The sequence below is a fragment of the Taudactylus pleione genome, unplaced genomic scaffold (assembly GCF_031769625.1).
Source record: "Taudactylus pleione unplaced genomic scaffold, aTauple2 ptg000439l, whole genome shotgun sequence".
In the NCBI taxonomy this organism is placed as follows: Eukaryota; Metazoa; Chordata; class Amphibia; order Anura; family Myobatrachidae; genus Taudactylus; species Taudactylus pleione.
The window spans coordinates 1699035-1713441 of NW_028284841.1; the positions used below are offsets into that span (position 1 = coordinate 1699035).

The window sequence follows — 14407 nt, forward strand, 5'->3', positions numbered from 1 at the left end:
GGAAAAGGAAATGCAATCTATAGTAATATTATAAGAATGTTGTTTCTGCCTGTTTGCTCCACGCTGGCACAAAAACTACTGACCCAATATTCATGGAAATGGCATTTTGTAGTGGACACTCCAAAAAATAACCTGCACTTTGTTTCATCTCGATGCGTCAAGTTACAAAAAACCAAATGAATGCAAGAGATGCGCGCGGTGGGTAAGGGGTGAGGGGAGAGGTGCTTTGGGCCCTCGTTCACTTGAATAGGAAAGACTACATAGCAGTCTGTGCACAGGGCACACAGTGGTCTGAGTGGTGGGTGAAGGAACTGCTGCCACCAGTCTGTATAGCGCTGTTGGTCATGTGGGCCACTCTTGCGACAGGGTCCCTATACAAAGCAATACAACTAACACCTCAAATTAAGAAAAAGTTAGCAGAAGCCATTTCATTGTGGGCAAAGCCATGGGCAACAGCTAGTTTATGAATAATTGCATGCTTTAGCAAATGCATTGCTGTCCTCTCTCATTTAGCCTCAATACGCCATGCAGTGCAATATGCCTGGCGTGAGTGAGACTTCAGGTCCCGTGCAACTATGCTAGCGTCAGGCATCATCTTTTGCCGAAAATGGTTCCTAGTCACAATGCGATGCAACTAGGATACTGCACTAAGTTCCTTGTGTCATCTAGTTAAATGGTAAATTTAGCTCGTGCTTTCGTTTTCATATGCCTTTTAGTCATATTTGAAGGGTGCTGTTCACTTTAAATATATGTGTCTATGATCTTGAGAAAACACTACTTAGAGCTTTAGTCCTAAAGCTACCAGTGAACAATAGTAGTTACGCGAAAGGGGTTGTTATAGGGGAAATACTTGGCAAGTTTGTGAATGCAGGCTCAGGATCATGGTAGGCACTCATAACACATATGGGACATAGTACAGTATTTTCATACAAACACCAGCTTACTACAACAGTATTTCATACATAGCCAAATTGAAGCAGTAGTAGGCTTCCCACACACCAATCATATTTAACACCAAATTACCTTATTTGTGTTCTTTCTTAATAGATCACAAACATACATTAGATGACTGTTGGATGAACCAATATTCATTTGAAGACAGACCATCAAAAAATTAGGAACAGTGACATCACTGAGACATGGCTGTTTCTATTGTATGTAGGCAATAGGTATACATTAAGGGCTTCGAAAACAGCAGAACATAAATTATGTTGATTTGACAACTTTGTATCACCAACTGTGATCCTGTATTTATTTATTACATTATGTGCCACTAGTTAATGTCAGAATAAATGTTTAAGTAATGTTCAAAATAAAATAATACAAATATAGTGAAGACCCCAGCTTTTATGTTTTTCAAGGGAAAAGAGAAAACTGGATGTAAAATCTGGGAAAAGTCATACACACTTCAAAGTAAGATAGATAAAAATACAGGGCAATTACCAAAGTATTATTTACTGGGTTAAACAAACAATTTGCAATGTATGGTATTGTTGTCCCCCCAAACTTGTAATATGTCTACACATGTAAAATAAAAAATTAACTACTGGCCAAAAAAGTGAATTCATTGACATGTAAACACAAATATCCAGACCTGTATATAAAATGCACAGTATTACAGAACATTTCCAAAAATTTAAAACTTATTGTACTCTTCTAATAAAAAAAACAACTACGGTAAGCTGAATTAGGAACATACAAAACAAGGTATCTGTGAAAGAAATTCTTTGAATATCGCAAGAACGAAGAGATTCAATGAAAGTAAAATGGAGATTGATTGTACAGGTACAGTATACTGAAAAAAGTTTATTTTCTCAACTAAAATTTAGCAAACTGAACAATTGAATCTCTACATCAGTAGTACCTAGCCAATGTTAAATTAATATATTAAATAAATATAATAAAATATCTTCATGTATAAATTAAAGCAAATCACAGCTTGAAAAAAACTACTTTTAAAAGTGCTCCCCATTGACCTATCAATTCTTGTGATCTAGTTTATGGTGACACAACTAGTTCAAAATCGTTATCTTCCGTATTTATTGGTTTATGTAAGATTACCGGTTAGCTTCCCTGGCTTCCTTACTGCCAACATTAAAAAAAAAACACACAAATGAACATTAATGCACAGGTACCTGTACAGCAATCACAAAAATTGGACTAAAGTTTACTAGAACAATGGCAGTTAGAATCTGATTTTTTATTTACCGTTTAAATTTTGCACCTGTGTACTACTAAATGTACCCCCCCCCCAAAAAAAAACAATAATTAAGTGAAAGGAAAAAACCAAGTTATGCAGAGACCATTGCTTCAGGGGTGAAATGATGAAAAATATATAGAAAGAAGTTGACTGTAATAAATGTATTCAGTATAGTGGTGTGACATCGCACTGCTGGGGCCGTTGCTCCTATTATGTAACTCTCAGTCTGTGGCTTACTACCTGCCTCTACTCCCTGTGACACATCATGATATTGACACGATCACATGCAGCCCCCCAACTAACGGGTTTGATCTAGCAGTTTCCAGGACTCAGTACATCACGAGCAGGAGACAAAAACTAAATACAATACATTTCTCAGACTCTGATCAAATGCCCTTAAAAAATAAAAAAACATAAAAAGCACATTAAGAACAAGTTTTAAATAAAAGCCTTTTCCAAGTATACGGAAATCACACCTATAAGATGATATAAGCGCCGTCTCAATAAATGACATACACCAAATATTATTCCAGGTTATTTCAGGGCAATAAAATGTATGATATAATTTTTTTTTCTTTTCCATTTTGAATAAACTTACATGATTTTCTGTTGGGAACCTTCAAAGGCTGGGTCAGCACCACAGGTTTTTTAAGCGCAAATCTCCTGCAGTTGAAAGAGAAAGTAGATGAAAAACAATGAAATTCAGCATCTCCATTAGAGGATTAGGAATTTTTATGAAACACATATTGTAGCTACTCCTGTTATTTTTTTATTTTTATTTTGTAAAGACCCTTGGCACAAAAATCAAAAACTAAAGCACAATCTAATCTATCTAGGCTTCGATAAAAATAAATCCAGCAGCTCAGGGTTTTTTTGCGATTTTTTTTTACTCTCTTTCTGTAACTTGTCCAAAAAATGTTACAATACTTATTCCTGCAGAGTACATCAATGAAGACTGCGATACTGATGTGCTATTTTCCATATGGTCTTATTCCAATCTGGACCAGAACTAGTCCTATCATTTTCTGTCATTATTCTTTTTTTGGCCAGACAGGCGAGGAAGTCTGAAATATTTGTAAAGAGGGTTTTTAAGTTCATTTTGGGACGGTCTTGACCCCTGATATTTACCATATAACAATGATAAACTACCGATGGTATGGTGATAGGCAGAACAACTTATTGCAATTCGGGGCAAAAGGAATGGAAGACAAGGGTGAAAGTGATTGAATAGCTAACCTCTCCTGGAATTGTTTTGAAGGGATCAATCCAGCTCTGGGATTGGCATCACCTTCGTGTTTGGCCTGCCACCAAGTTGCATCATCCTGGCTCATGATTTGAAGTATATCTCCCTTTCTGAATGAAAGCCCCGCTTCTTTACATGGAATTGCTTTATCCTCATTAGGATAGTAGTCAAAGAGGGCTTTAACAAACATCTGCAAGAGAAGAGAATCATGCACCTGATACCACAAATCATTACAATATCAAAATATATATTACAAATTTTGGAAAAACAATTCAAGCTATTATAAGATTTGGGGGGATAAGTAACGATCGTCAATTTGTCCAAATTGCACATTTTCTGCAATGTTTGCAGCAGAATTTAAAGAAACAATTCTTTAAAAGGGCTAGATCAGGCTGGCTGTCCAAACTGAAGCTTTCAATGCTACAGCTAAAAAATCGCCAAACATCTGCAATTTGGGCAAATCACAAATGAATACATTTCCCCTTAGGGGGGTATCCAATTAGCAGCGCTGCTAATTGATCGTGGCGGGGCTATCCAATTAGCCCCGAAGTGCCGCTCGACACCGGCATTTATCGTGGATATTTTTCGGGTGTTCCCGAAAAATAATCCACGATAAGTGCCGTTTTTTCACCACCTTAATGGCGTAAGCACATAGGTCCACGAGCTTATTGCAGGGTCCTATGTATTTTCGGGACAACTATTCTATTATTTCGACCAAAATAATAGGATAGGGTGAAAAAAAACACATAGTAAAAAAAGCGGGACTCTGTTCAGGGCTAATTGGAAACCCCCTTGAGTCTTTAAAGTGAAGCATATTTTGCCTCCGCGTACTCAACTATGATTTCTGTCAAACACACTTAAATGGTATCAAAGGGGAGGAGCTTGTTTATTTAGTACTAGTAAAAGAACCCGGCATATGCCGGGTCACCTCAGTCTGCCCGGCCCCCAGCTCTGCTGCCCCGCCCCTCCGACTCCGTCCTATTACTCCTATCCGTTCTTCAACCCTCCGTCCCACACAGTGTCGTTCCCGGAGAATTCTCCTCCTCTCCTAGGTCTGTTCATACTCCGAAGGCAGCGTACACACCTATCGATATACAGATGTGTCCTCTTACATCCTTGCCGATTGCGCTACAAATGTGCACACGCATCACGCCATATGATTACCCGCAGCAGTGTATGCTACGGTACGCTATGGCGCGCACTGTGATCGCACCATGCAATCCTATGGAGTTGTGGGTGCAAACACAGTGCGCGTATCCGCTCGCGGGCACACGCTTCGTGTCATGCGTGGCGCGATTTGCCGTGTACGCAGCAAAGATGCGAGAGGACATATCTGTATCTGTCCCATCTGTCTGGTGGTGAAATTTGCTATTCTATTGCCATCTGTCTAGCAATAGAAATTTGCTCTCAAACACTGAAAAACGGGCCAGATTTTCCTTCCCATCAGACAGATTGGACAGATATATACTGTATATAGGTGTGTACGCAGCCTTAGTGTGAAGGCTCCCATCACACATGTATGTTTAGGCGGGAAACACCCTACAGAATTATTATAGATGGTCAGGTTGCTCATAGCAAAATTTTAAAGGGGATTCCCAAGGTTTCTAGGGCAACTGCCCTCCTATGATGCCTAACAAGCTGACCCCCCCCCCCCCCCCTCCTTCTGCAACTGCTCCGCACTTCACTTTCTGAACAGAGCGGAAGGGACCACCAATATTTCCCTTTACTCTGAGCAGAAGTAATCCCTACAGTAGCTGTGTTGACAAACACATTTCAGGGAGCTTGTTAAGCTTCTTTCCGACTGCACTGACACCATATAAGGTAGCAGGGCCTAGAGTAGCATAGGAAAAAGTACTGTATAGGGGTCCCACAGCAGCTACTAGCCCAGTAGTCACGTCCCTGCAGACAGACAAATGCATGGAGTTCTTGCAAAATGTGTTTCAGCACAAATAATACAAAAACAACACCCCGAATTCTGGTATCCATTGCCATCTGATAAAATTAGGACCAGTGGCTTACCTTGCCTTCATTGTTTGGTGATTCCTCTTTGATACTAGGTATAATTTTAAATGTAATTGCTCCTTGGGACTGTGCCTGGAATATTTTAAAGGAGAGTTGTTAGAGATGTAAATACATCTATATAGGAGCAAAGAGATGCGTAAAGTTCACAATGCGCGTGCGCAAACTAGCCGCTACGATCAGAAATTTCTCTCTCGAACACAGCCAGGTCGGTAGTTTGAGTGACAGAATGAGGCGTTTGTGGGTGGTAACAGGGGAAGGTGCTTGAAAACGGGGGAGTGGAGATCCGAACGCAGGCGTGCCTAATTATGCGAACGGCGTTTTATGGGAGTGCATACGGCTTATGGGAGTGCATAATTAACAAAGTAGCGTCATGGCACATGTGACATGGGAGGTTTTTACACTGACATGATCGTAGAGCTTAAGAGAGGGTATGGTCAACCTTAAGCTCTACGACCAGTTTCGATGGTTCCCGATGGTCTCGATTAATCCTTATATGCCCGGAGATGACGTGCAATGCGTACGAGAAGGGGGCGTATTTTTTCTGAATTCCGGCCGCTTCTTCCCCTTGGTCGGCCAGCTACCGATCCGAACTTAGGGACGCAACTTGCGACGGAATCATTTGAATATCCGGCCCCTTTTCCTGTACGACCGTGCGGCCGCTTCGACCGACTCTGAATGAGGTCCAATATCCAAAGTAAATACAATAAATGACTATTGTGATGAGGACCTATTTATTTCAATCCAGAAAACACTGAGTGGTCTATTTATCAAGCAGTGAAAAGTGTGGAGAAGTGAACCAGTGGAGAAGTTGCCCATAGCAACCAATCAGCTTTCAAGTAGCATTTATCAAGTACAGTCTATAAAATAATAGGTAGGAGCTGATGGTATGCAGTCGGGAAGACGGCGGACCTAATCCCGACAGCCGACTTCTCGACTGCTTAATCCCGGCGAGGGTTAAATGACAGGCGTCTAAATCTAGACGCCTGTCATTTTACCAACGCCGAGAGACTGGTGCCCGGCATCCCGATCGAAGTGATGCCGCGCGCGGGGGGGTTAGGTTTAGGGCTCCCGGGGGGAGGGACTTAGGTTCAGGCACCCCACCCGGGAGGTTAGGCACATCCCCCGAGGGATTTAGGTTTAGGCGGAGGGGAAGGGGGGTGTTAGGTTTAGGCACTTAGAGGGGGGATTAGGGTTAGGCACTGGGGGGAAAAGGTTAGGGTTAGGCACCCCTAAGGGAGGGTTAGGGGAGAGAATTAGGTTAGCGATACTTACCTTAGGGACGATTGGGATTTTCACCCATGTCGGGCAGCCGCTGTCGGGATTCCAACCGCCGGACATGCGTCCGGCGGTAAGTCATACCGATTTCGGAGCTGATTGGTTACTATGGGCAACTTCTCCACTGGTCCACTTCTTCAAACTTTTCACTGCTTGATAAATAGACCCCTGAATGTTGAACTAAGTTAGGTGAAAAAGAAACATTAGATGCTTACGATCACAGATAAAATGTCATGTAAACTAGGTGGGGGGCTTAAGGGCTTTCTTTTCCAACTTTTTTGGGGAAAAAAAAAATAGGACTTGGATTACCCTAATAAGTGTCTTTCCCAGTCTCCTAATAATCAAGGAACTCTCCTATACCAGTTACAATGAAGGTAGAATGTGTTGTATCAAGTTGCTGGAGATTTCCTTCAACATATGGTGAATCAACAATGTATACAAGTATGTTATTTTTACCAAAATATGTATGATTTCTTCTGGTTTCTTATCCTCCACACTTATCCCATTGACCTCCCTCAGCTCATCACCCACATGGATGAGACCTGGAGAAATGAAAGACACACTTGTAAGCTAAAATAGGCACAATATATATAAAACGTATAATCAGAATTCTATATAATAAAGCTGTGGGGAATGGCACTGGCATGACTGCCACTTCTTAATCATTTATTAATGGGATGAATGCTTCACTACACACACAGTAACATATCATCTAAAACATGAAATATAAATATACACACACACGTATGTGCACATCTCACCGCTTCTGTCAGCAGCTCCTCCTCGCATTATCCTCGCCACAACAATAGCTCCTGTACTCTCATCTTTCTTAATTGTCGCACCCTAAAACCAGATTAAAATATACAATTCCTAAAAAAAACAATGCAACTCTCAAAGACAAACCAAAGGGTTTAAAATACAATATGAAAGTACCACCACCTTGTATTTTTATACTTCGTGTATCAGTACTTTAACAGCTTAAAAACTCTACCTATCATGCTAACAATTTATTGCCAACCTAAACCATATAAACTGCAAATAATTGCAATCCATATTTTTTCAGCATTTATTGATGTAACACATTTATGAATCTCTGAGTAAATACTCGACCGTCCTGAAAATACCAGAGAAGATTTATGGGGAAGATAAGGAACGTTTTTAATAATTTGTCCATAATGGACAAGGAATTACCCTGATGATGCTCCTGTATTGTCCCCATTATCACAACACATGTGACGTTGCTCTCTTAAGGTGCCCATCCACTAGACAATTTATGTGAGCAATTGAACGATATCGTTATCGTTCATAAATCGTTTGCAAAAGTATCTAAAACGACTAGCGATGCGCGTGCCCACTGGTCATTTAGACATCTATCATCGTGCAAACATGCTGGTCGATAACGATAACGTCAGGTTGAGCATTTTTGCAGATGATGGATGAGCCTCGTTCAGTGCAGGCTCATCACAGACTGACAAACGACTGCACGATTACAATGTCGTACAATTGAATGCACAATGAACAGTATTTAATCATCAGAATACACATAGCAAAGCATAGGTAGATTTATGCACTGTAAATAAATATGTACAAAGAGCATTTTCATACTGGCTTTACTTGTACAGCTTAGTTGTCATTTAAAGTCTTAATAGTAAAAAATAAAACATACAAACTTCCAGTATAAGAGAAAAGGTTGAATGTCCACTATTTAAATACTTCAGTGTATGCAACCAACAGATCTATTTCAGCCTAGGCTGTGAGACAGATTACATTTGAGTAGAACCATTCAAAATGTGCAAAAAGCATAGAATAAAAGAACCCATGCTGTTTTCAGTCATTTTTCAAAAAAACATGCCTGATGTTTTCCGTGTTTTCCTTCCTCTGGCGAAGAAACATAATTACAGTGATGAATTATCAGAGAAGTCCTGTGCTGGATTTACACATTAGGGATAAAAAAAAAATCCACATAACCCTTTAACACAAAACTTCTCTTTGCGTGGTCTCTGCATAGACAACATTTAACTTTACCCTAGAGCTCCAGAAGCCCTCAGTAAATAGCAAAGCCAGCTTCTTGCTGTCCATGCCAGAGATGTCTATCTAGAGACAAGCTCTCACTGTGAGTCACAGAGACACTGCATTTCCCCTCTGTGTACATTACACTGCCGGAGAAAGCGACTTTGCAGACATCTCTTCTCACTTCCTCCTCACAAACAAATATTCTGCATAACACGTATAACATTTCCAGGATATTCGTTCAGCAGTAAATAAGTGCAGCTATTAACCGCCCGATATTTGCTTAACACCTTCCTAGCCAGATGACAAACAGTGCAATGCATTGAGCGGCTGGACGAGGAAAAGGAAATGCACTTACATCGGGAATATCATACTCTTGATTTTGCACTTCACATTTTCCAGATATCCCAGTGCAAATATCATCTTTCTGCTGATGACTATCCAGAGCAGAGCGGGCTTTGGTCCTGGATTTCGAAGCACAATACACCTACTACACTCAACAGGGATCCTCCTGTCTTTTAAAATTACCATTATCAATCACGCAGTTGAATAGGATACAAACAGGACACGGACACTTTACTTTATGACTCCACTGACTAAATAATGCTAGTGAATTACAATATGACAATAAATCTATGTACCTTGTGTGTATGTGACATAAGACATAATGCAGGCAGATATATGATCATCAAGGCGGATATGCCAGAAAAATGGAGACTCAGAAGTTGAAGCAGAGAGAGAGATCCTATTATGTGGCAAGGCCAGGGGGCATATATCTAGCAAATGGAGAAATGACTGCATATTATGAACTGGAAAGGGAGCAGAAATGATTAAAGAGGCGGTGATAGTGGTGAAGGGCACAGCACAAATAAAATGAGGAAGGATGCACCCATGATAGAGCAGGAAAAGTAGACCACCAATTTGGACCATGCAGTACTTGTCGACTCTCCCAGCATGTCCTCCTGAATTTCAGGGAGCTCTCTCGGGCTCCTAGGGATGACTATCAGAAATCGATGGTTGTCATCAGTGGGCCTGATTCATTACGGATCGCAACTGCGATTGCAATAGCGATTACGCACGCAGTCTCACTGCGATAGTATGCTAATCCACTGCGATCACTATGCCGTTGCAGCACAACATAAGGACGCCCACTTTACCTTACACACATCCGTAATCCTTTGCAAGACTGCGAAACCATCGGTAACATCAACTACAATCGCAAACTCATGAACACTTGCACCAGCTCTGACCTTACTCAGGAATTGCTAACCTCGTCGCACGCTATGAGTACACAAGCTGCGTATGGCATTGCAGTGTAAGGTATCGCAGTGGATAATTTATGCACCCCCCGGCAGCTCCCAAAAACGGCACTTCCTGTTAATCACTCTGCGATGGGTCTGGTTCGCACACTGCGATGCATGCGCAGAACGCAACAATCGGCTGATTGCGTGAGTTATCACAGTTGAGGTCCGTAATGGATCAGGCCCAGTAAGTATGAGTTGGATGCTCGAGGAAACAATATGTACTTTGCTATTATCCCTGCGATGACCATTACAAATGTTTTCCAGTGCCATAAAGCTGAAAAAACTTCAGATGTATGAGGTGAATGTTTCATCTTTTGTGGTCCTTTATTAAGCTGCATGGGCAGAATTAAATACAGAATTTGCGCCAGTGCTTTAGGATACTCGCTTCTTATTAGCAACTCTGCCACTAACTTCCCTATTCTTTGGTGATACTGACTCTGCTGTTTCTGAAAACTGAACTGTATTTTAATTGTGGTGGATGTATAGAACTACCAGCACACATGCCACCAAGAAGTAACCAGGGCACGCGCAGTCCGTGTTTGGCTGACTTTTACTTGGATGGATTACAGAACCTTACTCTTGGGCACCGCCCACTATATATCGCCAATTAGTGCACATGCGCTTAAGAATTCCTTCTTCTTATCTGTAATGTACATTTATTTTTAAAAAAACAGAGGAATGACAGCAATTTGCAAGAAACTATGAATGATGTGATGAGTCCCTGTGTATTTTACAGGAGATAGGGGTTTATTTACTAAGCCATGGATGGAGATAAAGTGAACGGAAAGAAAGTACCAGCCAATCAGTTCCTAACTGCCATGTCACAGGCTGTGTTTGAAAAATGATAGTTAGGAGCTGGTTGGCTGGTACTTTATCTCCGTTCACTTTATCTCCATCCAAAGCTAAGCTTAGCAAATAGACCACTTAATCCTGTAGTCATGTGTGGTAGAGGACGTTTTCAAAAATCAATGTGTCTCTACCATTTGAAGGAAAAACAAAGGCTTAAGTATAAGTATTAAGTATTTCATTAGAAAATAGGGATAACAATCAGATCTCTATTGATCGGGTCTGCGCAGTACTACACATTAAGCTAAAACAGATTCACCTAATGTTAAAATAAAGTGAAACATAATCCTATTTGTAACGAGTAAAAACATAACTCAGGCAAATACAAAAACGCCAGAAAATAATTCTGTCCAAAACAAGACTCAGCAGTAAGAATGGCCCCACAGGGTTATTATTACACCATATCTCACCAGCGGCTCTCTGTTTTTAACAAGCCGGATAATTTTCACTGAGTCTTCATCATCATCAATGTCATCTGGCATGGGAGGGAGTACAGGGTCATAGCTTTTCTGAGCCACTGTGTCATGTACTGACAGTAAAGCCTGAAAGAAAGGACACGCTTAAATAGAAAACAATTCAAGCATATTAAATTGGAATACAGAAGTAATGTGTATTGCAATTTGCTTACTATGTGGCATAATAACAAGATATTGTACAGAAACTTTATACTGTCAAATATATATGCAACATTGAAGTCTCGTTAAAAAAAAAAAAAAAAAAACTAGACTTACACCTGATCTTTTATCAGACTGAAGCTGGCCGCACATTGAAAGATAATCCTTTCGGCCAATGCACAACAGTATGGGCCCAGCTGATGAACGACAGTTCTGACCAATTGTGGTTCAGTATACAGATGTGCCCTTGTACCCTATTGCTGCATTCTCACTAGGTAGCCCTTCTTAGCGTGCCAGGTCTTGTGTCGACTCGACTTGCGCAAAGTGTCTTATCGTGTCTTTTTTTGCCCGAAAATGCATCTCAGTCGCAATGCCATGCCACAAAAACGCTTCACCAGACTGATTAATTTCATATGCGACACTTGTATATCTGTATGCGAAGTGCTATGACGCAGCGGGTGTGACTTTTTTCCACGCCAAGTTCCCTTGTGCTTCATATACAGTCGCTCACAGATATACAAGTGTCGCATATCAAATTAATCAGTGTAGTCTTGAGAAGCGATCTGTCACAGCCAACTGCAACCAGGACACATTTCATCCAAAAAAGATGCGAAAAGAAGCTACAATGCTTGGCGCAGCTCATTCGTGCCGAATGGTGTATTGTAGCTAGGTGTATAAAGACACATCTGTATGTACATGAACGACAAAACACTTGAAAATGGCAGAAAAGTGGTCATGTACAGCTGATGTGATTAGCAAACATGTTAGATTGTCCCGACTGTTGTTTTAATCTCACATCATTCAGCCCCTCGTTACTGACTGGTTGGATCGTCTCTAAAATCTTGCAGTGTATTGCCAACATTATAATACTTCTACACAGGCAGACACGGCTGCCTAGCTCAGATACTAAGCAACCACATTAATGTCCCAATTGCCTAAATTCCCCATTCTGCTTATGCTGGGTCTGGGAATCGGAGAAATCCTACATGATGGACAATCTTGAAAATGGTCCGACCAACGGACAGCCGATCATCGATGTCTGCGGATCCTCAGCTGTGATTGGCGTGGTAGAACAGGGAATTGGCCCATGGATGTATAGCCTGCATTACACAATGTTTTACAGGAAATGTACAATAATAAAAATAACAAATAAGTAGATGGAAAATACAAAAAAAAACTCTTGGACCCAAGTGTAATAGGGTGAGAGTTTAGAAAATGTTAGAGTTTAGCAGTAAGCTCTCACACTATTACATTGGTTGAGTTGCATCTTAAAACGGGAAAACATATGAATGAGAGCTTAAATCATGAGTTTTTTGAGTCTGAAAAACATGCGAGTTTGCCTGTTCTCGGACTCTATAACATTGTCAGAGTTTAAAAAGGGTGAGAAAAACCTCACATTTTCTAAACTGTCACCCTATTACATTTGGCCCATGTAATTACATTAATACATCTCCGTATGAGCTAAATATTTACATTGTTATATGCTTATCTATATATATATATATATATATATATATATATATATATATATAAAATATATTTTATATGTTTTTTCTATCACAATATATGCTTTTCATGAAAAGGAAAGCCGAGGTTATGTTGAGATTGCAGAACACATTCTACTTTATATAACAAGTTTCTGAAATTTCAAGTGGAATCACAGATATTACATATTTTCCAGTCTCATCTCTTTAAAATGAGTATATTTAATTAGACTTTGACTGAAAAAAAAATGTAAGGAGAAAATTAATATAGACAAAACAGTAAGTGTCTATTAAAGCAACACCAGACGATAGTAATTTAAGGCACTGACTGAGGTACAAAAAATTGTCATGATTTAATTAAGGCCATTCTTCAGCACAGTGATGAACTTCAGGACAGCACTTTTTTTCCATTCTATGTAAGTTTGTTTTAAATTAAATGAGGTGTTCATTTCAAAATGACATTTACGGTCATAACTATATTTAATGTACACATAGTTCTATGTCTCTCAATCAGCCAGTGTGCCACAGCATACAAATGTCTCTCCACAGCACAATGGGCAGTAACCTATCACTGGGCTTCCACCATTTTCCTACACATACTTACTATCGCTGGGTTGGTATCATCTTCCTGCACTTAAGTACTATCACTAGACTTCAGTCATTTTCCTGCACCTACTTACAATCACTGGGCATCCACCATTTTTCTGCACCTACAGTACTTATTATCACTAGGCTTCCACCATTTTCCTACACCTACTTACAGTACTATCACTGCGATTCCACCATTTTCCTACACCTACTTACTATCACTGCAATTTCACAATTTTTCTGCACCTACAGTACTTATTCTCACTAGGCTTCCATCATTTTCCTACACCTACTTACTATCACTGCAATTCCACCATTTTCCTACAATTATTTACTATCACTGAGCATCCGCCATTTTCCTACACCTACTTACTATCACTGCACTTCCACCATTTCCCTACACATGCTTATTATCACTAGACTTGCATTGTTTTCCTACACCTACTTACTATCACTTTGCTACTACAGATGTGTCCACATATATGTAGTCTCCAGCCCTTCTAATTGTGCCATGCCTTGGCGTGATTCAGCAGCACCTAGTGTCTTTTCGTGTGACTTTTTGCCTTCAAATGCATCTTATTCGCACAGTGATGTGAAAAGTTAGCACAAGCAGCCTCTGCTGATTAAAATGATATGCAGCATGCCTATATTCTGAGTTTGACTGTTGGTATATCTGCATGCGAAATGCTACGTTACAGTGTCACAGCCGCTGACACTGTAAAGTAGCATTTCGCATGCAGATACACCCGCAGACTCACACAGAATATAGGTATGCTGCATATCATTTTGTGTCCTATGCGCATCACAGTGTGAATAAGACG

The 14407-nt window shown here is 40.3% G+C and overlaps 1 protein-coding gene across 2 annotated transcripts in view; it reads right to left on the reverse strand.

Moving 5' to 3' along the window:
* The window catches only part of MPP7 (MAGUK p55 scaffold protein 7), a 432558-nt gene that overhangs the window by 116543 nt on the left and 301608 nt on the right, over positions 1-14407 (reverse strand). For both annotated transcript variants that reach the window (XM_088447791.1, XM_088447792.1), the window contains 6 exons: positions 11311-11442; positions 7502-7583; positions 7197-7282; positions 5463-5537; positions 3437-3633; positions 2799-2863 (listed from right to left, as the gene is read on the reverse strand). In XM_088447791.1, coding sequence (XP_088303917.1) covers positions 2799-2863; positions 3437-3633; positions 5463-5537; positions 7197-7282; positions 7502-7583; positions 11311-11442 — 637 coding nt within the window. The remainder of the gene's footprint in view (positions 1-2798; positions 2864-3436; positions 3634-5462; positions 5538-7196; positions 7283-7501; positions 7584-11310; positions 11443-14407) is intronic.